We start from the raw sequence: 27,545 nt of genomic DNA, 5'->3' as shown, positions 1-27,545 counted from the left end.
GAAACATGCTGTTAAAAAAAGAGTACAAATAACTCAAAAGACCATCATGAAACCCAAGCGTGATGTAAGGAAATACAAACAGTTACAAAGGGTTTGCAATTTAAATATAACATTTAATACATAGCAAATCTCTATACAGTTTATGTTGCAATTTTACAAGGTGACCGAATATAACCCAATAAAAAAGAAGCGGGAAAGGCAAAAATGTGCATTGTGAAATATTTCCAGTTTGGTACATGCAGGAAAGAACCTGCATTGCTCTACCAAAGGATGAGGCACTTTAGAACTCCACTCAGTGTGAGTTCTGCTCGAGTGACCAAGCGCCTTGAATCATCAGGGTGCTAAAGAACCCTGACCACATACCACGGTCTCCATTAAAGGACCAGAGCATATGAAGAGGTACTGTGGCAAGGAGGAAGGCATCCCTCATTGATGAAGGGGACATTGGCCAACACTACCTGTTCTACTGTGTGACCCAGTGTTGCAGGGATTCTGCTCAGACACAGAACTGTGCACAGAGATCCAGGACATCAGTGAATTGTGGTGGACCAAAAAACTCACCTCGGTACCTAGAACCCCTAACCGACTAGCATCAGTGTCACATTAGCTCTTCATCCTATAGCGAAGGTACCAATGATTAGACAACCCAGAACATGAAACTTAGTGTACTCTCAGGAATGGTGGGAATCAAGAACACTTTTTCGTTATATTCTCATACCAGTCCACAACCTTGGTAAAAAAGAGACACGATAAAGTTTAAAATATTTATTTTAACGACGTGCTCTAAGATGCTGTGTTTTTGCGAGCATAAGCAGACATATGATTAAAAATAATACGATCAGCATTGTTACAATTCCATAAAACACAAGAGGAGAAATCATATTATAATGATGGTGGGAACAGGTTCTATAGCGCCTTGTATTCCACCCTCCCTAGCTAGGAACTATGTTTTATAAAATATAGAAGGTCTCTTAGGCTTGAATAGGGGGCCCCATACCTCCAAGATCAGCAGAAGTGAATCACATCAGGATCTGCAATAGCTCTTTGTCTCTCTGGAAACGGATTCTCTTCAGAGTGTCTAAAATCATGTATGCAGTGCAACATTAAAGGCGCCAGGATTTCAGCTAGCTGCAGCAGCATGCATGTTATGTCTAGCGCATGACCCGCTCAGCCCGAACAACACCTAACATTGCTATGATAACCTTTGAGGCTTCAGCACTCACTGTGCAGAATAAGGTTGAGCTGTAAGTCTAGGAACTTTGAAAACAAGCCATTCTCATGTGAAGCGATTCAAGCAGCCTAACTTACAATACCAGTAACATATAGTGTCGCGTGCAAAAGCAGCAAAAAGGTAAAATGGCGTTTAAACTTCTAATAAGCCTATGCTAACATAGCAATGTGCGTAAGTAGGGCCCTGCCTTCACTACACCCTCCCTTGATCGGAACACGCACAGAACGGGGGCAATTTAGAATGCAGAGTTCAAGTTCGGGTGAGACAGAATCAAGTTCAAAATTTGCCAAACTGTACAATTGGGAGTAAAATTCCGAATTAGTAACCACAAAAAAAATGTTTTAGCAAGCAGAGGTTGCAAAGTCTCTAATGCACGAAATGTGAACAGAGAGAAAAAAATGAAAGAAAAAAGTCCCGAGCCCAGTACACATTGGAAACCAGAACTATGCTATTTCAATCCAAAAGTGTGTAGGCACAGTACGTTGCAACAGCCTCCAATAGGAAGTCGTTATTATCTTCAGAGAACATTGTAGCCATCCAATTCAATAGTGGGAAAGAACATACATGTTCCTCAACAGCCAGAGCCTCTAGCACCCACAGAGGACAACTCCGGTGTTCTTCGAGATAACTGCGTGACAGAAAGTCATGTGCTGCAGTCCATATATTCTAATTACCTAGGACTCCATGTGCCGCTGCGCAGGCCATTATTCCAATACCAGAACAGTCTAACTCAGGAGCAACTAAGGGACTCATTAGTAGATCATAATCCAGGTTAGGAGACACTGTGTTGCAGAGACACAAATCCAGAGCCTATTCGAAACCTCAATCCAGGCATGGGAAGACAGGCTGCAGGCATGTAAAATACGAGAACCGGAAAGATAATCCATAGGCTACGCTTAAGGTAGCCAGCATCCAGTTACGAAGCTGAAGCAGCTGTGGCAGATTGTCATGGGGCACAGATTGTGCAGCCATTTTTCAGTAAGCAAATCAACAGCAGTAAACCGGCAGCCAAAGCAAGAATCAATGGTAAACCGCCGAAGACGCTGGAAAAAATAGAATGAAAAAATGCCGGTTTCACACCAAATATAGTTTGAAATGAAGTCACAAGGCCAGAACTTACAATTTCATAAAAGTGCGCCACGCCCGTGGTCAAAGAGGCATTGAAGATAGTGTGAATCAAGGCCCCAAAATGCAGGGGGAGATCAATATTCAAAAGGGCATGCACCTCGGTGCGAGCCACGTGAAGGACGAATGTTTCACAGTAAGATGTAAGGGCAACTTCTTTTTGAGACAAAAGAGCCCTTATTCGATTCATCTTATTGAACTCTGCTTTCAAGGTCGGAATGGAAGGTCAGATGGATACATTGAGATTCCCATGTGGAGGAGGGAACAACACATTTTTGCAACAGACTACATGTTGGGAAACAGTCATAATGTACGGTATCACTGCCAGCATACCACAGCAGTCTTCATTATTTAAAAGCAAATAACTACCATTTGCCAGCAACGTGAAAGTCAGAGTTATGGCTGGGACAGGATTTCCTTTCAAAATGCATGCTAAATTCGGGGCGTCAAAATTACAAGAGCCGTGCAATTGGATGTTCCTGCTTACTTATGAGTGATCAGGTGTGGAAGTGCAATCTTCACCTTTCAGATAAACTTCTTTACCCTCCCTCAGGCACCTATAGGTAAATGGCAGAGACCAGACTTCATGAAGAAAAGCACTGCCCAAAGGTTCATATCTGCCTATGGCATAATACTTAATACATGAATCGAATTTAAAAAGGGGAAAAGGCAACGTTATTAACCCATGAATGAGCCACACAGCTGAATTAAATCCAGCAACAGAAAAAGGCAAAGGTTCTAACTTTTCAATATGCAAAAGTGAATATGCAGCATCTTTCATAGACATGAATAGTTGTTTCACAGTCAAATTAAATGGTAAAAATAAAGAAGAGATATTCATGTAGTCCCAAGGCACTATATCAGCCTTCAGAGTCTGTAATGTCCAAGCAAATTGCATAATGGAATGTAATTGATTCTGACCATGGTACAAAACAGACACTTCGTCCTGTACACTATCAACAACAGATGAAACAATATTGTCCAGTGTGTAAATTTGAGAAGAAAGGGTGTTAATGCTGTTATCAACCACTGCAAGCACTTTTTCATAATTGGCCTGATCTATTTCACGCAACCTAGAAGCCACTTCAATTTGAGACAGTTTCCATACTTCATTGTAAACAGCATATACCCATCTTTTCGATCTGCCTCCCACAGGGCCTTTAACAAAGTCATTCAGATCAACATCTTCATTTAATTTAGACAGATGGACTTTAACTGACGCTAAGGTTGAATGTTTGAGCCAGTTCTGACATAATTTGACTACTGAATAGGTAGTAACTGAATGATCACTTTGAAAACGAGGATCCACCCTCACCTGTGTATAGTCAGGGGTCAGACCCAGAAAACGATCTTGGCATAAATCAGAACTTTTTTGCCATAACAACCAACCGTGGGAATCAAAACTGGAAATATTAAAAGACGAATTCAGCAACAGGGACTGTAATTCACTAAGGGGCAAATCAGTGTGATTGTTCCATGAAGGGTATTCTCCTAAATCAGGAAGAGAGGGAGCATTTAATTTTTAGACTTAGCCAATCCAAAGCAGGTTGTTTGTGAAATTGTTAAATTTAAAAACAACATATGGTTCGGGATGACACATGAACGACGCAAAGCCTCAGTGCCTTGTACCTGCCAGCCTTTAAAACCCCAAACAGATTTAAGATCAACAGTATCTTTCCACAGTTCACAGCCCCCAACTGCTAATTGGTCAGGAAAGGACTTAGAATATAGTAATTTAGTGTGGGTAAGTCTAACGTTGGAAGAGGACTTGCCAGTCATCGTAAAATAAAATGCAACAGGATTAGATTGATTAAAATCAGTAAAATATGTAAACTTTTTCAAAAGAGTTTTTGAGCTGCCCTCAACGTGAGCTGAACAATGTTCCCATTGTGTATAATTAACCACATTCCGAAATGTGTTTGCTTTGTGCAGAAAGTGATCGCCATAGTGTTGGTAACAAAATAAATCAGCATAGTTGGCTGAGTCCAAATACAAATCTTCAGCACCAAAATCAGCATAATATTTCAAATCAGAAAATAGAGCCTCTATGGTCTGTACATCTCAATCATCAGAGTGTATATTTTGTTTAACCACATCCCCCATTGAAACATGTAGTACATTGGGAACATTAATAACCTCTGTGGGGCCGTGGGTTTGAAATCTAACAGCATCCCACACAATCCCATCTAAAACGGGCCAAGCTGTAATGTTAACAAAAGTCTGGGCCCTCTTCATGAGGAGGAGTGGGGTGCCAAAGTTCCATCAATTAGTCTAATTGAATCTCTTTCTTTAACATAGTGTCCATTTACAAAACGGAACAAATACACCACAAATCCAATCGACATGAATAAAAAAATAGAAAAAAAGCACCACCCAAATGTAAGTCCATGGGGGTATCAAAAAATATTTCTTAAACCAAACAGCAAAAATCGAAAGTTTCGATGGGGACTTTGATGCAACAGAGTCAGCATGAAATGAAAAGCAAGACTGGTTAACTGCAGATGTTTTCAAATCAGGCATCGACAAGTTTGTAGGGTAGGTATACTCTGTCTCATTAAGGGGATCACCAGCCAGTGGATTAAATAAAGGATCAGTAACTATAGGCATCTCAATGGCAATGTCAGGCCGGGTGGGAGTCGCCGGAGCCAAAACAGAATTTCTCAGCATCGCTGGACAAGAGACCGCTGGAGTCATTCAAAGAAGAATCGGCCACTCGCTATAATTTGACATTGTTAATGGAGATGTACCTGTTTTCCTTGCGACCAGGAAGTGGTGGTAAAATGACTGTTCTTGTACACTTCACTCCAAGCACAGGAACTGGTGCACAATATGAGGGGCCAAATTCCTTCTTGTTCTCCACCTTCTCTCGGGCCAGATCACTAACTCAGGGTAGTCATCCAACTACCGGAATCTGAAGTGCAGCATCAAATGGGGAGGGCAAATGTTCCTTTGCAAGACTGTCTCTGGTCTTTTGTAGATTCTGTAAAGCAGCAGAATGTTCATCTACGTCAAAGGCTGCGGCAGACGCCGCCATATCTAGATCCTCAAGGTCCGGAACAAACATTTTGATGCCAAAGAGCATTTCATATGGGGTCCGCCCACCCAGAGACCTTCTAGGGAGATTATTAAGTGCACGTTGCACGCTATAGAGATGGGCTAGCCAGTTCCGACCTGTACCTAAAACCTTAGCTGTCAAGGATTGCTTAAAGTCACGGTTCATTTGCTCCACAACACTATTGCCCTCAGGCCTGTATGGAGACGAAAATTTGACTTGGACCCCAAATGAACCCATGGCATCCTTGTACGCCTTAGAGGCGAACGCTGGACCCTGGTCCGAATGAAAGGTGCCACATGCGAAAATTCCCACAAAGACACTCAAATCCCTGATGACAGTGCGGCATCAGTACTTCTTTGTGGCCACACCCAAACAAAGCGTGTGCACGAATCAACTGCAACTAAGATGCACACATAAGAAGTATCAGAGGAGAAAGGACTGCAGTGATCTAAATAACCACACCTAAGTAGTTTATATTAGAAATGTACAACTGTGTCTGGGGCGGGCACGCAGCAGTGGAAGGTTTAATCTGCTGCCATATCTCACAATGAAGGACATAATCACGTGTCTGTTTGTACAATCCACGCCACCAGTAACGCTGTTGTAAAAGAGATACAGTAGCTGACACGCCGGCGTGAGCCGAGACCATGCCCTCGTGAGCTGCTGTATCAAAGACTCCCTGCGGTCTGGGTTGGGAATCAACCTGTCACCAACGTCATTTATTCTCACATAGGGAACTTTATCAGGACTTAAAAGATAAAAGTATTTAGAAGGGAAACCTCTAGGATAATTTCCTCCCTTCTCTGTAGCAGCAGTAGATGCCAAGATGTCATCATCAATCTTACTTTTGGAACGTGTAACTGCTGCTACAAGATATGTCACAACTGCAGTCTTGGCTGCTTCATCAGCAAGACAGTTACCAACAGTGTGTACCCCAACGCTTAGGTGACCAAGAGTATGAATTACAAACACGAGTGGCAGCCGTTCTTTAAGCTCGGCCACTTGAACCCATAGCATTTTGTGCCTAATCGTGCTACCTTTGGAACCACAATAGTCATTCTGAGTCCAAAAGAATAAATTGTCATTGTAAGACTGAATACAGTAGTAAGATTCGCTCACAATAAGAGTAGTCACACTAGGGTCAGCGCACTCCAGTGCAATCACCAGAGCACAGAGCTCTGCCAATTGGGCGGTACAGTCCTCTAATGTCTGTGTATGCACGACATCGGACTTGAACTCTCCATTCACCATAGTACCAACCACTATTGCGCAGGCCGCAGAATAAGCATGTTTTGAAACCGTAGCCGGCTGCGCCGATCCATCTGTGTAAATGATACAATGGAAATCCTCCAGCGGGCGCATGGTAAGAGCAGATGGATGAACGAATTCATACTGTAAGAACTCTTGAGTTTGCAAAGAGGAATCAAAGATGAACTTGACATCTGGAGATGTCAAGGACATGGCCCATTGTATCCACCGCGGGTGCAATGCTTTGGAATTAGGTACACTGGCTTTCGTCACTGCCTCCAAGGCATGATACGGTGTAACAACCAACATGCGTTTCCCCTGCGACAGTGCCCGTTCTTTCAGAATAGCCATCTGCACTGCAGTCAAAACTTTTTCCACAAAGGAAAATGGCGTTCAGCCAAAGTGTAAAAGTTTGACTTGTAAGCAATAGGAACTGTGTCACCCTCATTAAAAGTCAGGTACGTGAAACCCACCGCCTCAGGCACAATTCTTATGACTAGGTTGGTATGGTTGTCACAAGCCAGTAAGAATTTCGATTCAAGAAGATCAGACTGAAAAGAGTGCAAAATTGCAGAATGTTCAGGCAGCCAGCAAGATTTAGTGAAGTAGGTTGTACCAAGGCATAAAGTGGCTTGATACGCTGGGCATATTCGGGAATGTAAGTACACCCGAAATTCAAAAAACCCAGCAAAGATTGTAGTTTCTTCAGAGTTGTCGGAGGGCGCAGCTGTGCGCATTTCTCCAGGAAGTGAAGTGCTAAACCTCGACCTTCATTATTGAGCTCATAGCCCAGGAACAACACTGTGTACTCTGCAATGTGTGATTTTGAAAAGTTAAATTTGTAACCGAAGTCCGCAAACATGCAAATGATGCGGTCAACGCGACACAGATGCGGCCATAATTCATCGTCTGTGAGATAAATGTTATCAACATACGAACACGCATCAGGGTCGAGTCTCTCCAAAAGAGAGACAATGCGGGCGGCAAAGACGCCTGGACTGTTTTTATAGCCCATAGCTAATCCTTTGAATTGTTTTTGTTTACCGCCACAGGTGAAAGCTGTCCATTGACTACTAAGAGAGGACAGGTTATGGCTAAAAAAGCCATTGGATATGTCAAGGGTGGTCTTAAACCTTTTACGCACGAGACTATCCACAAGGCCAGAACTGTGAGTATTCTATACCACGCGGGTCTGACAATGAGAGTTCATGTGCCTGTAATCCCATACCAAGCGGTACAAGCCATCAGGCTTAGTCACAGTAAAAAGAGGATTATTCATCGGAGACACACACGTTTCAGTCACAACTTGATATTCCAATTTTTCAAGGATTTCAGCCACGGGAGCTTTTGCTTCACGTCGCATGGGATATTGGGGTTGAGGCTGTGGCATAGGCCGCAATGGAATCTCTTGGGGAAAATTTGTCCCATCCACATTGAATACGGTACAATGCCGGTGACAGCACCTTAGCCCACTCTTCTGCAAAATGCAGTGCCTGCTCCTTCAGCACTGTGTGTGCAAAAGCAGGGAGGATTACCTCCTCCCCTTGCAGAGTGGACAGAACGAAGGGTGGGGGCCAGTCAGCCTCGGCTAGCACAATGTCATAGGTAGTAGTCAGATTTTCCCAAAATACCCCTTTTATAGTATGCTGTATGTCACCTTCAATTAAAAGGACTATTTCATAAAGTCTTTCAGGGGGAGCCACTCTAGTGTCAGGTGCCTCAACAGCAACGAATGTGTCAGTTGCTGTCACCTTCAGAATTGGACGCAATGCTTCCCGCACCACTGTAATTTCCACCGCGCTGTGTAGCAGCGTCAGCGCCCATGTCAGATTCCGACACGTTCTCACTATCCGTGGCATACCTCGCTGTTAAAGTGGCAAATTTCTTCTTCTGAAACTGGGGTCGTTGATGCGGAGAGTCGTCTTTCTTGCCTTTACCCTCGGTCTTGCGGGGCTGCTCAAGGCTTTGTTGGGCACCCCGACCTCTGCCGCTGTCTCCTAAACCGATTGGTGAGACTGATGTATCCTGCAAAGAGCGAGGAGAACGTTGATCAGGAACCTGAAAACGATCAGGTGACTTAATTGTAGCGCGGTCGCGCAGATCATATGTACGCACAGTAGACTCAGGTATCGGCAAAGAAGGACGTGACCCCTGTGTCTGTTGCTTTTTCCCCTGTTTTTTATTCTTATTCCAATTCTGTTTTGGAAAAGTGGTGCGTTCATCTTTATCAGAAGTCGCCACCTTAGTTTGCTTCTGTGCTTCTGCTTTAGCAAAAGGCTTAACACCCAAACTATTGTGGCCAATGGTCTTATAAGCAGCCGCAATGATTTTCGGTAACTGCCGGGGCTTATCGGCATCGGGGACTTCGCACAAAGCATTAGAAACCTGAAAGTTCACCTCATCTCCCTTAACATTAACAAGGACGAGATCAGAAACAACCTCAAACGTTCCGCGTCTCATTCCCAATTCAACAGCCGCCTCCGCTTTGTGTTCATCTTGCACACGCTTAATGACGGAGGGTAGGACAGCCATGAACGGAGTGCTGAAGCACTTAGTATAGACTTGACCTTGACATTGGTTTTTCCCGCGTGACCTCAGGCTTTGGCTCTTATATGTTGATTCCTCATAATACAGCATTTGATTGTACAGCAATAAGCTTCAGCTAAAAAAAGTGCTTGTCTGACACTTTTTGCCTCATTTGAAAAATTATCCTCATGGCAGTTAGTCTGAATTGGTTATGGTGACAAGCTAATGATGTCATTTGTCTGTTCTTGTATTATGAAAAGTTACACCAAAGGCAGTAAGACGGACTTATTTATTGTGAAAAACATATGCTGAAGGCAATAGGTCAGTAAGGTTGGATTGCTATTACACCATGGCAAAACTATTACAGAGTGTTGTTGTTTCATGGAATCTCAGATTAATACAGTAGTCAAGAATTGTGGTGCTATTTACCACCTCTGACAAACCATTGGGATACAAGACTTGCTCACTTAAGAAATGTTGTAGATTGTCTTACTAACTGACATTTTTTTACATATCTATAACTGTAAGCAAATGGTTGCTTTTGGGGAATCCCTCTGTTCAATACAATCGGCCTATGATGTCTATGGTGACAAACCAGTGATTAATGATGTAGGTCTAATTGGTTCATTCAAAAAAATTAAGTCCGACAGGAAAGGAAGTTTCCTTATTCATTCTTGCAGGACTATTTTGGTGTGAGCCATTCCACAGATCCACCACTTTGGGAGGTACGTCTGTGGTATTTATCCCCTAAAGGCGACAAATCTTCGGTTAGAAGTATCCATCAGAAGAGTTACTTACCAGTGTTTAATATAAATATAATTAATTAAGGACAGCACTTATATAGCACACACCATGGGTGCATGTCTTCATGTGTTGATGTAAGGACCTTACTGCCTACATATGTGCTATTTTTGATAAAACGATAGGGAATGAAGGAGAAAATAATTGACTTGTTTGATTTTTATACATGTATGGTCATACAAAAGAAACAATATTTTTCTTAATGTGTATAATATTACTGTCTACTGCTACTGATAGTGAACATCACTAGGATAATCTTTGCGCTTTACAAATGTTGGTATTTTTATTATTATTTTAAATGTAGATTGTTTTATGTACATCAGTTGTGTGTGAGGGGTCAACAGTGCAGCCCAAGTTGTAAACCTCCAAAAACTACCCATGGTATTAGTGTCATAATGTTAGATTGCTTATAACTAACAATCAGTTCGTTGGCATCATACCCGTCTCCGCCTGCAGCATCTCTACCTCTGATGTCCCAGAATTCTTTGGTGGATGAAAACACCCATATACCATATTGTTACAGGACGTTTCATGTATGTGTGCAATATCGCCCACAGTAGCTTGCAGTTTTAGCGGTTCTGTGCAGTATGGCCCATCTGCCTGCGAAAGCTCCTACGCAGTTTCTGTGGAGGTCCATATGCTCTTCCCAGGGCCCAGCATTTGAAAGGAGCTAAGCAGCCTTTTCCGAAACGCTGCATCCCCGAGGAGACCAGCTCCATCTCAAGTGGCCTGTTAGCTCCCTGTGCGCAGCAGCGGCATTCAGTGCCAGGGCTGTGTGCGGTTTCTGCAGAGTGGTATGCTTACCCCAAATAGGGGATTCCTTCATGTGTGCTCAGACCCCGTGGATAAATGAAGGAGGCAATGCAACCAAAAGAAGATACGCATCTATTTCTCTCTAAGGGAGTGAGTATTAATATTACAACAAAGACGCTGCTGGAGGGTCAGTCTCTCATTATGAGTGGCCAGTTATTCCTATTTTGGCCAAAAATGGGAATTTCTGACAAAAACGATATTCCTCTGTAATACTGTGAGCAGGTTTACCCAATCCCCCAGCAATGGTGCAGTATTAATGCCTGTGAATGCCGGGGATCTCATAATTAGGCCCTGCATAGTGCTGATAATGGGGTTAAGGACAAACTCGTACCTGGTGGTCCCAAAGTGCTGCCAATATCTGTGTTGGTCTCTGTGGGCTTCATTTATGAGGTTTTACTGTACGGCAACGCTGCAGGCCTTCCTGCTGCACTGCCCTACTGCACAAGAAAAGGGCAGGAATGCGATGTATGTATCAGATACATCGCATTCCTGTCCTTTTCCCCTGCGCCAGCGCACAACAGACTGCCGTGCGCCAATGCAGGCACCTTTGTGCCATGGTGTAATAGTGCCTAGGTTGCGGGAATGATTATTTTTGTGCAAGAAGGGAAACCTTCCTGTACAAAAACAATAACAAGTGGCTTTTCTGCAGCACACATAGAAAAAGGAAAAAGGAGGAGAAATAAAGATATTTCGCCTCATTGTGCCTCCCTTACGCTCCCCTGGGGAGGTGTATGTTTTTGGTGCAGCCTCAGATTTACGATTTCTTGTAAATCTGGAGAAGTGTCAAAAAGCCATGGATGTTGCAGGGAACATCCCTGGGAACACCCATTGCAGCCCCTTTAACGTAGAAAACTGTGTTAAAGGGAAAAATATATAGGAGACAGCATTAAGCCAAAAATAGTGGCTTAGTGCTGCCTCGTAAATATGGAGCAGGCTCCTGCGCCATGGAACGTCAAAAAAAGTGGCGTTCCGATGGCACAAGTTTTTAACCGGAATGAATATACAATAACCGTGCCTAATGTAAAAGTCCAGTTGATCCTGGGATAACATGCTGTAGAAATGCCTCAAAGGAAGAAATATATTAACACTGATTTTAAAATAGGGTCTGTGTCAGCTGTTCCATGCTGGTATTTTTACCACACATTTGTTTGTGCCCAGTTTTATAAATATTTAATTGTCTTGAAAAATAGCTCTAGAAAGTAAGAATTTTTTTCTTTCTAACTTACTGTATACAATCAACATCACGGTACCCCTCCGTTAGAAGAGACACTATTAAGAAGCGGTTGTTACGTTCCACACAATACACCACTTCAAATGGAGGTGGGAAAAAGTGAAAAAAATCCTTTATATAAATAACCCTCACCCAATCTAATAGTGGCATGCCTCACATCAGGATTTTACCTCCTTGTTACACTCCCCACCCTCCAGTTAACAATATAGAAAGGAATGTCTGACAAAATGTCGATATACAAAATATTGACATACAAAAATAGCATAACAAAAATATCGATGTCAACAATATCGACATCCTATCTCCAACAAGGTAAGTACAAAATTATCGAGAAAAAAAATATCAATGTCAAAAATATCGTAATTACAAAATATCGTTTTTTGTAAATAAAAAAATATTTTAAATTAATTAAATAATACTTATAAATGTAATAAACATAGTTGAAAATATGTTATAATATTTAAAATTAATAATTAATATACATAATTTAATAAAACATTAATTAAACATATACATATAATACATAATATATACTTACTTTATAACAACTTTTAATAATTATTTTAATAACATAAATAATTTACAATATTATGAATTACAAATACATCTATACACAGAAAATTATAATATGAATAAAAATTGAATCAAAATGTAAAACAAATTTAAAAAAGTAAGGAGCATGTTGGATAGCGTAGGGATAAAAATTACTATTCCCACTCCAAAGAGTGCAACAGTAGGGAAAGTGTTGGATAGCGTAGGGGTAAAAATGACTATTCCCACTCCAGAGAGTGCAACAGTAGGGAAAGAGTTGGATAGCATAGGGGTAAAAATTACTATTCCAATTCCAGAGAGTGCAACAGTAGGGAAAGTGTTGGATAGCATAGGGGTAAAAATTACTATTCCAACTCCAGAGAGTGCAACAGTAGGGAAAGTGTTGGATAGCGTAGGGGTAAAAATTCCTATTCCAACTCCAGAGAGTGCAACAGTAGGGAAAGTGTTGGATAGAGTAGGGGTAAAAACTACAATTCCAACTAAAGAGAGTGTAGCAGTAGGGAAAGTGTTGGATAGCGTTGGGGTAAAAATTACTATTCCAACTCCAGAGAGTGCAATAGTAGGGACAGTGTTGGATAGCGTAGGGGTAAAAATTACTATTCCAACTCCAGAGAGTGCAACAGTAGGGAAAGTGTTGGATAGTGTAGGGGTAAAAATTACTATTCCCACTCCAGAGAGTGCAACAGTGGGGAAAGTGTTGGATAGCGTAGAAGTTAAAATATAACACACTTATAAATAAATTACTATTTTAAAATATTAAAAAAATTAATTATTAAATAAATCTAAACTATTTACAAATACCAATACATAATTATTAAAAACATAATTACCAATGAATAATTAAATAACAATACATTGATAATAAATATCAATTAATAAAAATTAATTACCAATTAATAATAATTAACAATAATATAATTAGCAAAAACAATGATTGAAAAAAAATTATTACTTAATTACATTTAAATGACTTCCGACCCTATTTCCCTATAAACCCATAACCCGCTACAGAACATAAATATCACATAATCAATAAATAAAAATTAATTACCAATTAATAAAAAATATTTACCAATTAAAAATTAACAATAATATAATTAACAAAAACAATTAATGAAAATAAATTATTACTCAATTACATCTAAATTACTTCCCACCCTATTCCCCTATAAACTCATAACCCGGTACAGAACATAATTATCAATTATTCAAATAATGAAAACTAATTACCAAATAATAAAAATTAATTACCAATTAATAATTAATTAACAATAATATAATTAGCAAAAACTATTAATGAAAATAAATGATTACTTAATTACATTTAAATTACTTCCCGCCCCATTCCCCTATAAACCCACAACCCGCTACGGTACTAAAGTACAAAATTTACTTAAATTACATAAAAACAATAAAAATACATATTAAATACATAATAATATACATAAACATCATATAAAAATCGATATTAGTAACATCGATATTACTAACATCGATATTAGTAACATCGTTATTACTTACATCGATATTAACAAAATCGATATTACTTACCTTCGAAATTCTGTCTCTTCGATATAAAAAAATCGATATTACTTACCTTCGAAATTCTGTACCTTCTATATTTAAACATCGATATTTTTGTATATCGATATTAAAATATCGATATTTTGTCTGTCTACCTATAGAAAGAGCTCACTGGAACATGGTCGAGCCCACCCTGACTTTTAGGGGTCAGAGTGAACCCGATGTGAGGCATGCCACTTTTAGAATGGGTGAGGGTTATTTATTAAAACTATTTTTTTCCCTTTTTCCTGCCTCATTTTTAAGTGGAGTATAGGTGTGGCACATAACAACCCCCTTCTTAATAGTGTTTCTTCTAACAGAGGGGTACCTTTATGTTGATTGGGTAGTTTTATAGGGAGGACGTCTCCCAACCTCCCTTACCGTAGTTTTGAGAATAACTTATATTATACACATAGTACCAGAATTGACCATTTGGTTCTGAAAAGGTATATAACAGAACAACCAAGGATGGCTGGCTGTGGAAGCTCAGTAATGTTCTCTACTTGTCTTTTGCAGCCTCACAGTAAGGAATCAAGAAGAGGAGCGTGCGCGGAGGACGTCGCGTGAAGGTAGAAGCGAGGGCATCCCAGAATTCGAAGAAAGGTATGCAGGTCTATTGATGTAGTCAGCTGAAGAGGCTGAAGTTGAACTTCCAAGTGTGGGCGTGTGGACTGTGAAAACGTTTTGTAAGCTCAAATGTGTAAGCCTGAAACAACCGCCAACAACACATCATGGCCTCCTCTCTTCTTGGCTTATGCAAGAAGCTGAAGACCTGGCTTTTCGAGGAAGCCCCAGGGATGGCCTCACACACCTGCTACAAAGTGCCAAACATAACCAATAACATAACATAACAAACGTATCTTCAACTCATGTCCAATCTTGGAACGAGTTGAAAACATATGTCATTAAAACGCACTTCATCATAACAATGCAGTAACAGTACATATCTGCTCATTGAATACAGCTACCTCTCTAATAACTCATCCAATGTATCTTTACCTTTGACCCTGTGTACCACTCTGCCAACTTTTGGTTAGGCTCGCACTGTACAAATATTATGTACATACATACATACATCTTCACAGAACTGCACTCCAAGTCTGTTGTTGTTCCACCAATCAAGCAACTTCTATTCAAATGGTTTGTCCTTCTTCGGTTTTCACACTGAATTGTCTAAAGCAAATGGTCTAGGTGGCACTCAGAAAAAAACACCTGAGCCACAACAATATGATGTGACAAGAGCCAATGGAAATAAAAGCACACATATACCCAAGTGTGTCTTGGCTTTTGGAACTTAAAAGGGAGACCATGATAAAAACAGAAAAAGTTAGCAGAATAAAAAGGGTTTTCCAGCATGTTTAAACTAAGCAAAATTAGATTGTTAACACAGTTATCTTAACTGGAGAGTCTCCCAACGCTGGGGGTCAAGTACCTGAAAGGCTCTGCCTCCACAGTGAAATATTTAAAACATGAGCCTTTCAGTAAAAGTGATGACCCTATCACAGAGGTCTGTTAGGAACATGGGGCGGTGGTGCCCCAACATGTGGCAAAGACACAGGAAGAGACATATATGTCAAACACAATTCTGAGTTTACTATTTCATCAGAAACTAGTATAACAAGCGCTTCACTAAAATACCATGATCAAATTTCCAAAGATCAGCCTAGTCTCTCATCCATACATTGCGACTCTGAAGCCTTTCAAAAAGCCCTAGGTACCAGGTATTGCAATAATCCAGGTGTGTGACCACGTACCCTCACTCTCATATTTGTGATATGTTTACAGTTAGATAGCGAAAGGAGGATTTTCCTCAACACTTTCAATTAAATAAAACAGTGAACCAGACTGTTTTCATGTGGGTGTTAAACAAGAGCTCTTGATTGAACAGGACACCAAAATTATTAGGATTTTCTGACCAGGGCAGATAAGGAAAGGCCCAAGCTCACCTGACCACAGCCTGAAAGACCAGCGTAAGTCATCTTCCTGCATGGAGGATTACTGTCTTGTCGCTATTTAGCTTTACAAAATGAGCACTCTCCATCTTGGATTTCAGACATTAACACTGGTAGGTAGGGCAATTGGTTGAAATTTAAGCAAAAGCTGGTTTTCATCGATGCAGTAGAAAACCTGAAAGCCAAAAGATTTGGCCAGCTCCCTAGTGGCTAAACATAAACATTAAACAGAATGGAAGAGAGAGAGAGAGAGATAACCTCTAAAATACACCATTTGTGACTGGACCCTCAATTTAGCAGGATATAAATAATCTCAACACAGGAATAGTTGAACCCATTATCCAGAGACACTCAATCAAAATAGAGAGGTTAACTTTTTTGTATTCCTTAGAAAGTTCTAGAAGTGGTAACTCGCTTGCTCTCCCTGATTCCTGGTGGCCCGAGCTCATCTAAGACTGCACTAATACTGTTTCTTTGTCCAGGTATGTGTGAAGGAAAGCCTTTAACCAGCCTTGAAGCTATGAGGAGTCAAGATAGATGGAGAGCCACTTGGCTATATGTTTCTCCAAAATTTGCGAAGTCGTTTGGGAATAGATTAATGGTGCAAATGTTCTTCATATCATTTGAGTCAGGTCCAGGTTTTTTAATCAAAGATGAGAACAGTTCCTTCTTACGCACAATTGTCACAGTGGCAAAAGCAGCAAGAGAGTCATTGAAATTGTATGTATGGGTGCAAATAGCTGCCCTCAGTCCTTGTAAGGAGGCAACGTGGTATGGGGCATTCAGGGAGTAAATAAGGTGCTTCAGTACATGACTATCTCCGCTTCACTCAATGATAAGAAAGCAAAAATAGACCCCAAATTCATTTGTGTACTTGCCCGTGAGGCAATATTGGATACCGTGGATATAAAGAACTTTATATTCTCATAATTATCAATGATTATCGTTGAAAAACAATGCACTAGGTTATTGCAGAAGAGAAGGTATGGCCTAATATTCAAGATGCAGCACTCCAGAGAGTGAAATGATTTGGCAATAGCAAAATACAATATCTCGCAAATAAGGGGAAAGAGGACCTAAACGCCCATTCTTCAATTCTCCCTATCAAAATATTTCACAGAGAGGAAAGGAAGAACAGGGCTAATCATATCTGAAAATAGCAATTAGGGACAAATATGCCACTGGAAATCCTAAGGCCCTCACTCATATTCGTGGTCTGCTTCATCATGGGTAATTCCCACACTTGAACTCAAGTGAGTTCAAGTTGGCTACTACCACCTTTTGTGGGACCAAAGGTTTTTTGTTATTATGTAGAGAGGGAAGAGTCTTCCTGTGCTAGGGAAAAAAGGAGAAAATGTAAAACAGTCTTCATTGCTCCTATTCCAATAGACATGAGAAATTAATCTACTTATGAATACAACGGTCATTGTGAATTTCATTTAAGTTCATTAGGACCTTGCTCATGCTATTTTTCTGATAATAGTGTCTTGAGTAGTAATAACAAGGACAGTCTGATGAAGTCATTTGGAACATAAGTTTCCAGCAACAAAACATTGTGACTAGTGTTATTAAGAAGTTCTGCATCAATGATAAGATAGGTGTGTTTTGAAAATAAAGTATACAGAAGATTCTTCATCACAGAATAAAATGTTCAACTGGTACAGCTTTGCTTGATCATAGCTAAGACATTGAGTGAAATCATTGAAAAACAGGTCCTGCCCTCAAAACGTAAATAAAAAAAAAACATTTAGTGTCACTGGATCCAGAGATAAAACGTGTAGGCTCTGGTTCCAATGACTCCAAGAAACATGAAAAAGCATAGTTCCTACTGTGTTGAATCCAATGCGCTCATATGTAAACTGCAGATTTTAAAAAGTAGGAAGCCCAGAGGGGGCAGGGATATTAGGTTAAGGGCATGAGTGAAGACTATGTCCTGTGCCCAGAGTTTTCTGCCTGTAACCAAATTCTGTGCACAGCGGGGTCAGAGGACACAAAGGATTGGTGCAAGAAGTGATCAAATGTCATGTCTTGTACCCAGATCCTGCTGACCATGGTCTTCAGTGAAAGATTGTGTACAGCGTGTTGTGGGGGCTCAGGGAATGAGGTAATGATACAACTGAACTGTGTCATTTATGATACTGTATCCACAACATTCTTTCAAATAATGCGTTTTAGAGATAGTGTGGACTATCTCTCAAATGCCCCATTCACTATTTGACACTTGGCAAGGGTTTGGCGAAGAAGGTGAAGTAGAATGGTCCTCCAGTTCCTTAGCTCGTGAAAGAAAACACAGTACTGGGATGCCAATTTTCGGATATAAGTTGTCTGCTGAAGGACCAATTATTACACATGATATTGATGTCAAGATTAGAACGTTTTAGCAAATTAGTGACTAAATCTTTTTTCAAAGTGGGTTTAAACATTGTCCAAAAGGGGGGTCTGCGTGCATTGCCTCTAATTATATCCAGTTTATTAGAGGGATGGTATATGTCTCATTTATGACTAGTTTAAGACATAGGAACACAATTGAACATGAAGAATATATTTATGGACTGTCCTAACAAATCGTTAACACTCTGGTTCACTTGAGCTGATTTTGTAAAACATTTGCAAACCCTTGACAAAGAGGTCCTGAGGACATTTGCATAGGGCAAGTATTACTGAATACGGTTACATCGCAATGTAAAACATCAGATTAAAGAGTATTAAATTGACATGTGATTTAGCTTTAGATTTTGGTTTATAAAATGACTGCAACATGTTATGCTTAAACTGTTGTTGTTATAGCTCTTAGAAGCAGCTGTTTTGGCATCTAATCAGAGCAATCCCCAAATCCCTCTAGAAGCATCTCTGTACAATTGCTTAGCATGAAACATTTAAGAAAAGCTTTACTGGTCATTTACACAGCTAAAGAAGTCATCTGAGGTTTCAAAACCAACCAATTAATACAAAAATAATCCCCATTTAGAAAGATAACGTAGGATGATCTCATTGACTGTAATATTGGATTGCATGCAAATCTGCCTAGATAGAGCCCTTCGGGACAAGGGCAGTGGATGCCCGGCAAAAAGCTTTTAAAAGCACCCTAAAGACCTTTAAACATAGCAACAATACATAGAAACACCACCTGCTGCATTGTCATGTGTGGAGTTACATATCCAAATACACATAGTTTGCAATTGCATCTTTTGATAGTGTTAGTGTCGTTTTCTAACTCAAAGAATTGAACAACTTCATGATAATCCATTCTAGTTATCATAAACAATGTGCCAGTATCTTGACATAGCAAGTATTGCCAGTCATTTACTGATTTGTTTTGTTACATGGCAAAGAATTTATTGTGATTGAGGCAATGGATATGTCTAGTCTGCTCTGGTCGCTCACAAAAATTGTCAAGGGATCAGCAGAACAGACAGAACAATACTTAAAGAAGATGCTATGTCTGTACGGTCTTGTGTGAATAACTGCAGTGTCATCATGGGCAGAGCAATCATTATGTGTCCATGATGACACATAGAATATCGGATGCCCATGCTCACCCTGAGCGAGAACTAGGCAGTGCCCTCTGCAGTGCCTTCAGACACGGAGCCAGAATCGGCATCGGAGAAGGTGTTGCTTTCCTTTTTTTCTCAGTGGCAACTGAAACATCCAGTCCCAGAAGCTGGTTCCCAGAGGATCTTGAAGTCTTTTTTGTTCTTGAACAGGGGGCAAGCTCTACTTCAAGTGCTTAGAGACACTCAGAAAGAAATTGCATAAAGTTCAATGCAGTCCTTTCTTTGCCCAAGACAGAAGAAACTACTGGAGGCCAACAAAGCAAAGCATACAGAAAAGTGCTAGTTTCTCCTCACAGCGTCTCCAGCTTTTCTTCTTTGCAGGTTCCATGATCAGAAAGAGTTCTAAAGTCCTGGGGTCTGAGCCCCAATATTTATACCACATTTCCCTTTGAAGTTCTGTGGTGTTGACACAAACAAACTTCTCCTGGCACACATAATCCAGTTCTGTCTTGCTCAGGTCAGGTTCACCACAGGAGGTGGAGACAGCATTGCGGAAGGCAGACAAAGTCCATTCAGGCGCATGTGGCAACTCCTCCTACCACTCTAGATGCAGGACAGACCCATCAACCAGGCTATGAGTCACCCAGGAAAGGCAGGACATACCGTAGCCCCTTTTGTATCCCTGTCTAGTGTGAATGCACACACCAGAGCCTGTCAGTCTAAAACCCAGACAGCGCATACACAAACCGGCAGAGGTACATAGATGTTCAGACAAGTAAATACCCACTTTCTAAAAGTGGTATTTTCAAAAACACTATAGAAAAAGTACCTTTACTAAAAGATGTATTTTTAAACCCTGAGTTCTAAATTCCATTTTTCTATCTTGTCCCCATGGAAAGTTATACTTGTAAGATGTTACCAAGCAGCTCCCATGTTAACCTATGAGACAGATAGCCTTACAACAGTTAAAATCGAATTGCACAATATTTCACTATCAGGACTTGTGATACACATCAGTACATGTCCTACCTTTCCCTCACAATGCACCCTGCTCACAGGGGTACCTTGGGTCAACATTAGGGGTGGCTTATATGGGAGAAAATGGAAGGTTAGGGCCTGCCAAGTGGGTGCACTTGCCAGGTTGACATGGCAGCAGAAACTGCACGCAGACACTGCAGTGGCAGGTCTGAGACCCCTCTGAAAGGCTGCTTGTCTGGGTGGCACAACAAGTGCTGCAGGCCCACTAGCAGCATTTGAGTTACAGGCCTTGGGCACACATAGTGCACTGTACTAGGGACTTAGTAATAAGCCAATCACGGAAAAACCAATCCATAAACACAATTTACAGTGGGAGCACTTGCAATTTAGTACTTATCAGCAGCATTAAAATGCACAAAAACACCAAAACAAGACAAAATCAATGTCCAGCATATCACAAAATCCAAGAGGTCAGAAGCAAAAGACAGGGGAAACACACAAAAGAAGCCAGGACTAACAGTGTGAGAACTATTATGAACAAATACCATTATGAAGAAAGCTCTATCAAGAAGAATAGTTAGGACACATGATACACTTAGTGAAAACAAAAACACTTTTGAAGAATTGCACCTTGTTCTCAGTAAAAATTAACTATTTACATTAAATAAAGAGACATGGGTGATACAAGGGTAGAAGTGACTCAAAAGAATAGTTTTCAGTTAGGATAGGTGTAAGGGCCAGACATAGGGATAGGTAAAGGATTGCATGATCGAGAATGAAGTTGAGAATCTGGAACAGTGTTAAAGTTATGGTTCAAGTTCTGGTTAGGATGTGGTTGAGGATTATGGTTAGTATGACTGAGGGTTTCAATTCATTTCCTCATAAAGGAACTGATCATAATAGTTTCATCATCGCAATCCATACATTAATAATTGGCATTTTCTTTTTGAGAATTCTTCATAATGGGTTCTTCATTAAGTTCCAGGTAATGCTCGCATATCCCTCACTTCACCACCACCCAACATACACTACACTCACTCACGTTTAAGTATTTTATTTTCTCTTACTTTTTCCTTGTAAATATTTTGACATCTGTTTACCCCCTTCACTCACATTTACACAGAATTTCCATTGTAACTGGAGTACATGACCATTGTTCTGTGTGAGATCTGCAGAGAGGCCAACCTACCGACAGGCACTTTGCTTTGCCTTCAGCTTCAGCGCCAGCGCACTCAATCTAAGCCCCCCATAAACACCTGGCGTGACTCAATGTATGTACTATACAAGAGTAATAAGAGGCACAAAAACAAATAAAGAAACACAACATGATGAAATAGCTTACACTCTTGGAGAATGCAAGATTAATAAAACATGTGAAATAAAAGAGGAACTAAATCGCTGACATGCATTACCTTAACTTTTTAACATTAATTATTTTTAAATCAGTCCATGTTTTTGGCATTAATGTTAAGGGATGGAGATAGGGCTAGTTTTAACACCATACAGCATGTAACTTTCCTTACTATAAGCACATATTATTCCTGTCGTCTTGGCTGAGATACTGGGATCAACTTTGCAAGCAAACAAAAAGACTGGTAGTCTTTTGGATCAATTTCACAGGGGAAAAAAACAGCTGCTCCACCTCTGAAGGGCAAAACAAACAAGATGATGGACGGAATGTTGCACAATGGCAAAACATTCACCCCCAGTCACAGATCTGGGTTTAATCCATCGTTATTTTGCTCACCAAGCCATCTCAGTTCAGACATGGCCATATGCAAATCAGTCTTGACTCTGTGCCTCTTGAGAACAGTCCAGACCGAACTGCCAAGCCATGTCTTCCCTGGACCGGAATCAAGCTTCCTAGGACCGGTTTCTGGCTATCAGCCGTCTTCAGCCAGGATAGCTTGACTCCAGTGGCTTAGTGAGCATGGGACACACGTCTGGGCATACCCTTCCTACATAGGGTGAACAGCAATACACACAAGATGATGGACGGAATGTTGCATAATGGCAAAACATTCACCCCCAGTCACAGATCTGGGTTTAATCCATTGTTAATTTGCTCACCAAGCCACCCCAGTTCAGACATGGCCATATATAATCAGTCTTGACCATGTGCCTCTTGTGAACAGTCCAGACCGAACTGCCAAGCCATGTCTTCCATGGACCGGAATCAAGCATCGTAGGACAGGTTTCTGACTGTCAGCCGTCTTCAGCCAGGATAGCTTTACTCCAGTGGCGTAGTGAGCACGTGAGTCCCGTGCTCTCCATGCCATGGGAATCAAGCTATCCAGGCTGATGAGGGCTGAAAGCCCGAAACTGGTCCTAGGATGCTTGTTTCCAGTTCAGGGAGGACCTGGCTTGGCATTTCGGGCTGGACTGTTCCCATGGGGCACAGGGCCAAGACTGATTTGCATATCGCTGGGTTCAAACTGGAATGGCATGGTGAGCAAAACAATGATGGATTTAGGCCCAGATCTCTGTAGTGGGGTGAATGTATGACATTGTTCTGTCCATCAACTGTTGTTTTTCCTCTTCTGAAGGGGCAGGCGACCTGCAGTCGGGCCCTGGGTGTTATAGTGGGGAAGGTGAGCATGACCAGGTATCTCCGCACAATATACATACACAATATTAGCATTATAACACTTACAGTTACCAAGGACAAGGCTCCAAATCACATGCTTGCAATCAGTCCTACTGTGTGACATTGGGAAATGTTGGGATCTATGACTGCGAATGAGGGACGTCTGGCCTCACACAGGGATGCAGACTCCGGTGCCTGAAACTATGACGCTGACGGCATCACTGCCCTACAGTGGATACCACCATAGACCACAATGGCAATGTAGGCCTTTAGAAATGTAAGCCCTGCGTCGTGTGTCACATTGCAGAAAGTTGATTTACTGCTTAGCGTCTGTCTCCTGCTTTAAAGCAAGGCAGGGCAGGCAGCCTGGGCCAGACAGCTAAGACTTAAGTACATTGATTTTTTTTAAATACAATTGTATCCCTAAATAAATAGCTCTATTTAACATTCTTTGTGGCAAAAGTATAGAAATTTCAGAGGTGCTCAGCCCCAGAGCCCTAAAGGAGAAACCACCCCTGCGGTGCCCAAACTTTTGCTTAAAATCCTGCGGCCCATGACTAATGCTATAGAAAGTCGGAGTACCAAACAACAATGCTGCCACCATATACCTCTTTATTCCACCATCAGACACTCCTTCGCTCTTAATCTCACTCTTTCTAGTTTTTTTGTATCCGTGCTTCCTCCCTTTTTTTTGCACCAAGTTTTATTTTAATTTATCAACACCAACTTTAGATACATCTGATCAGCGATCTGCGTTCTCATCACATTACTGGGATTAACATGGCATCACCATAATATCTACAGGAGTTCCTGGTTCACTCTACAAACGTGGAAAACAGTGGACCAAAAAATGGAGGTCATGGGGAGGCATCAGCCCAAACAGTGGTATTACAGTCATCACCATGGGTCGATTACATGTCTCATGCCTGTAACTCCACAGGAGGTCATTAAATATATTAAAGTGTCTACACATAGCAGTGTAGCATTGTATATGGCCCTCGGCCATGCATTCAGGGATCATTGTTATATGTGTAAAAGAGAACAGATGGCAATGTCAGCACCAGAGCACAGCGGGAGTGGAGCCTATACAAGCAGAGGGTAACTATAAGTGCAGTAGGGTTGTCAAAAAGTCACAAATCTGGTAAGAGTCACACAATAGCGGAAACAGAAGCGGCATTGCTAGTTAAGACTCTCACTATGAGTATTCAAATCAGCCAACATCATTTACCAATCTGCTGTCATAGGGCATTTGCGTAGTCCATGAGCTTCCTCTTGTCGAAGCGCCACTGCTTCAGCCCACCCCCACTTAAACGTCGCCTTGCACCAATGTGCATCACCTGGCGGTGTCTGAGTCTTCCAGTGCATGGCTATAAGTCAACAAGTAATAAACAGTGCTAAATCAATGAATCTATTGGTGGCCTTTGTATTTCTGGGGCACTTAGACAGTCCCATCATAGCACCCTCCAATGCATATACATCCGTGCAACCGGTCACCTCCATCAATGTGCTTGACACCTCCTCCCACAATGCTGTGACATCCGGAAAGCTCTAAAACATGTGTACCATGTCTTATCCCACGTGCTAGCAACTAGGGAAGGATCCAAGCATTTGATGTAGTCTAGCTGGGGTAAGCAAGGCTCTATGGAGGCTATTATACTGGATGTATTTGAAGTTAGTGTTCTGGGTTACTTTCCGAGGTATTTAAGCACCGTTTCCCATTCTTTCTGTGTTAGCACCCTTCCTACATCCCCTTCCCAGCATCTACAGCCAGTGGGTCCGGTGTGGTATGTGCTTGAGCTCGGATGAGCCATGCAATGAGCCTGTAGCTACTACCCATTATATAAAGCATGTGAATCAGTGGGTGTTGGGGAGGTTCAGTGTCTGTAAAGCACCAGTGCCTCTCTAATATAGCCACCAGACTGTCGTAAGCTAAGAAATGCCTTACTGGGAACTCATACTCCTTTCGTAATCGATCATAGGGTACGAGTACTCCGTCACGGAACAGTACACCTTGGTTGCCTAATCCTGCTGTCTCCCAGGCCTCCACTTCTGTCCTGGCCAGCAGATCACCAAAGGGAGCAGGGGAACCCAAGAGTATCTCAAGCGAGCATCGGGGGATGCACCGCATGATTCACAAACTGCGATGTAAGCTCTAATATATTACCTGTAACAGGCCATTCGCATTTCGCAGGAGTCGGGCACTGGGTAAGAAGGTATGTTGGACTACTTGTTGCGCATGGGTGATGTCGGAAAGACCCAGTTCTTCTGTAAGGTGCCCTGCTAGCCAAGGCGTAGGCCACTGCAGCAGTGTTGCCAATTATTAATGCTCAAAATTTGTGGCTCCCAACCTCCCTTTGTCTACCGGCAATTGTAGTTTACAAATCGCTACTCGCCTTCTCCCCTTGTTCTATTGGAAACTCCCCAGTGCTGAGTGTAACGTATGAAGATTGGATTTGGGCATGTGGACCGGGAGCTTATGAAAAAGGACAATAAGCAGGGTAGCATCATCATCTTGGCCAGTGATATCAGGTCCTGTACAGTGAGTGGCAATGTACTCCAAAATGCTATCTGGGAGCACAGTGATGCTATCGCGTCTCATGGCGTATGTTTTCCCCAAGTAGCGAAATGTGCGGGGCTCCCCACGTAGGGGATGTGAATCCACAGTGTAATGCTGTTGGGGGCGGCCCAAGCACAATGGAAATAAGGAGGATTTAGCAGAGTTCACTGCCAGTACAGAATTCATGCAATATGGTCTGTATTCCAGTTCTCCTATGCTTTCTTCTTTTAGCAGTTTTTCCATGTTTCTCTTCCTCCTTCTTTTCCCCTTGTGTGTTTTTCCCTCACTTGCTCTCAGTGAAAGTCTTGATGTATAGATTAGGGACCACATGATTGGCTGGTTTGGTTTACTTGTCAGACCCTAGTACACTGCACTATGTGTGCCCAGGACTTGTAAACCAAATGCTGCTGGTGGGCTTGCAGCACTGGTTGTGCCACTCACAGAAGCAGACTGTAAAAGTGTGTCTCAGGTCTGCCATTGCAGAGCTTGTGTGCAGTCTGGTACTGCCATGTTGACTGGTCAAGTGCACCCACTTGGCAGTCCCTAAACCGTCCCTTTTCTGCATATTAGTCACCCCTTTGGTAGGCCCAAGGGCAGGGTGCATTGTAGGTAAAAGGTAGGACATACCCTGATGTGTATGGCATGTCCTAAAAGTTAATTACAGCCATTTTTGTTTTTCACTATTGCAAGGCTACCTGTTCCCCATAGGCCAGAATGGGCAGTTTGATTATTACATCTTATAATCCTAACTGACTCAGGGAACCAGGTAGAAATTCGAGTTTAGTATGTCTGCACTCAGAATGATAAAATACATATTTTATTGAAGTTGATTTTAACATTCTGTGTTTGAAAATGCCACTTTTAGAAAGTAGGTATTTTCTTTTCTAACCATCCAAGCCTGCCTCTGCTAGGTTGTGTGTTCCTTGTCTGGAGTTTGGGTGACAGGGGATGGAGGATTACAGGAGATAGGGTGAGTCAGCACAGGGCTGAATAGAGAGATCTGCATGTAGATGGGTGGGAAGAGTTGCACCTGGGACCAGGATAGGGCTGTGCCTTCCCTCCACAATGCTGGCTCCACCTCCGGTGGTGTGTCTGATGTCCCTGGCCTACACTGTGAAAGGAAAAAAGGAGTCTTGTCAACAAAGTGCTCCAGGACTGCCTAGAACTGGTTTGGACTAGGCAAAGGTCTCTCTACCTCAGAGAACAAAGGTAAAATTAGTATAAAAGAGGGAACACACAACCCAGAACTTTAGATCACTTTTGGGAAACAAGAAATTACATTTGCAGAGGAGAGGAACCAGAAAGACTGAGGAGAGACTATCCCTAAGCTGAAGTGCTGCTTGGGGGATAGGCCTGCAGTGGTTGCCTGAATGCCAAAGATAGGAGAGAGGAACTTTATGTGTACTTTCATCAATTTGTAAAGGATCCCCAGGGGCTTGAGAAAAGAGCTTGCCTCCTGCTGAAGTCTCACGGACAACAGACTTCACCAACCAGCTCACAAAGAGTCTTTTGGAAGTGCCTGCTGCAGTGTGAGGCTTTCTGAGGGACTGTGAGTCGCAAGGAGCTGAAAGCATGACTCACAAGCAAGAAGCGTGACGCTGAACTGCCGCTGTCGCTTCACAGAACGCGAAAGCGCCTCACATTGCCGGAGAAGAGGATCGACGTCGCATCAGAAGCCGCCGCATCCCCAGGAAGCGTGCCGCAGGGCCTGTCGCGGCTTGCATCGTTGTCAAAGCGCCTCGCATCACCGGAGAAGAGGATCGACGTTGCATCAGACGCCGCCGCATCACCAGGAAGAGTGTCGTAGGACCTGTCGCGATCAGCATTGTGTC

General features: G+C 41.9%; 1 protein-coding gene across 2 annotated transcripts in view; it reads left to right on the top strand.

The window, feature by feature from the left end:
- Window positions 1–27,545, top strand: part of RGS20 (regulator of G protein signaling 20) — a 379,831-nt gene that overhangs the window by 320,441 nt on the left and 31,845 nt on the right. For both annotated transcript variants that reach the window (XM_086966962.1, XM_086966963.1), the window contains exon 3: window positions 14,662–14,748. In XM_086966962.1, coding sequence (XP_086823088.1) covers window positions 14,662–14,748 — 87 coding nt within the window. The remainder of the gene's footprint in view (window positions 1–14,661; window positions 14,749–27,545) is intronic.

Source organism: Lissotriton vulgaris, chromosome 4_1 (genome assembly GCF_964263255.1).
Source record: "Lissotriton vulgaris chromosome 4_1, aLisVul1.2, whole genome shotgun sequence".
Classification (NCBI taxonomy): Eukaryota; Metazoa; Chordata; class Amphibia; order Caudata; family Salamandridae; genus Lissotriton; species Lissotriton vulgaris.
This window is presented reverse-complemented; position numbering and strand designations above follow the sequence as displayed.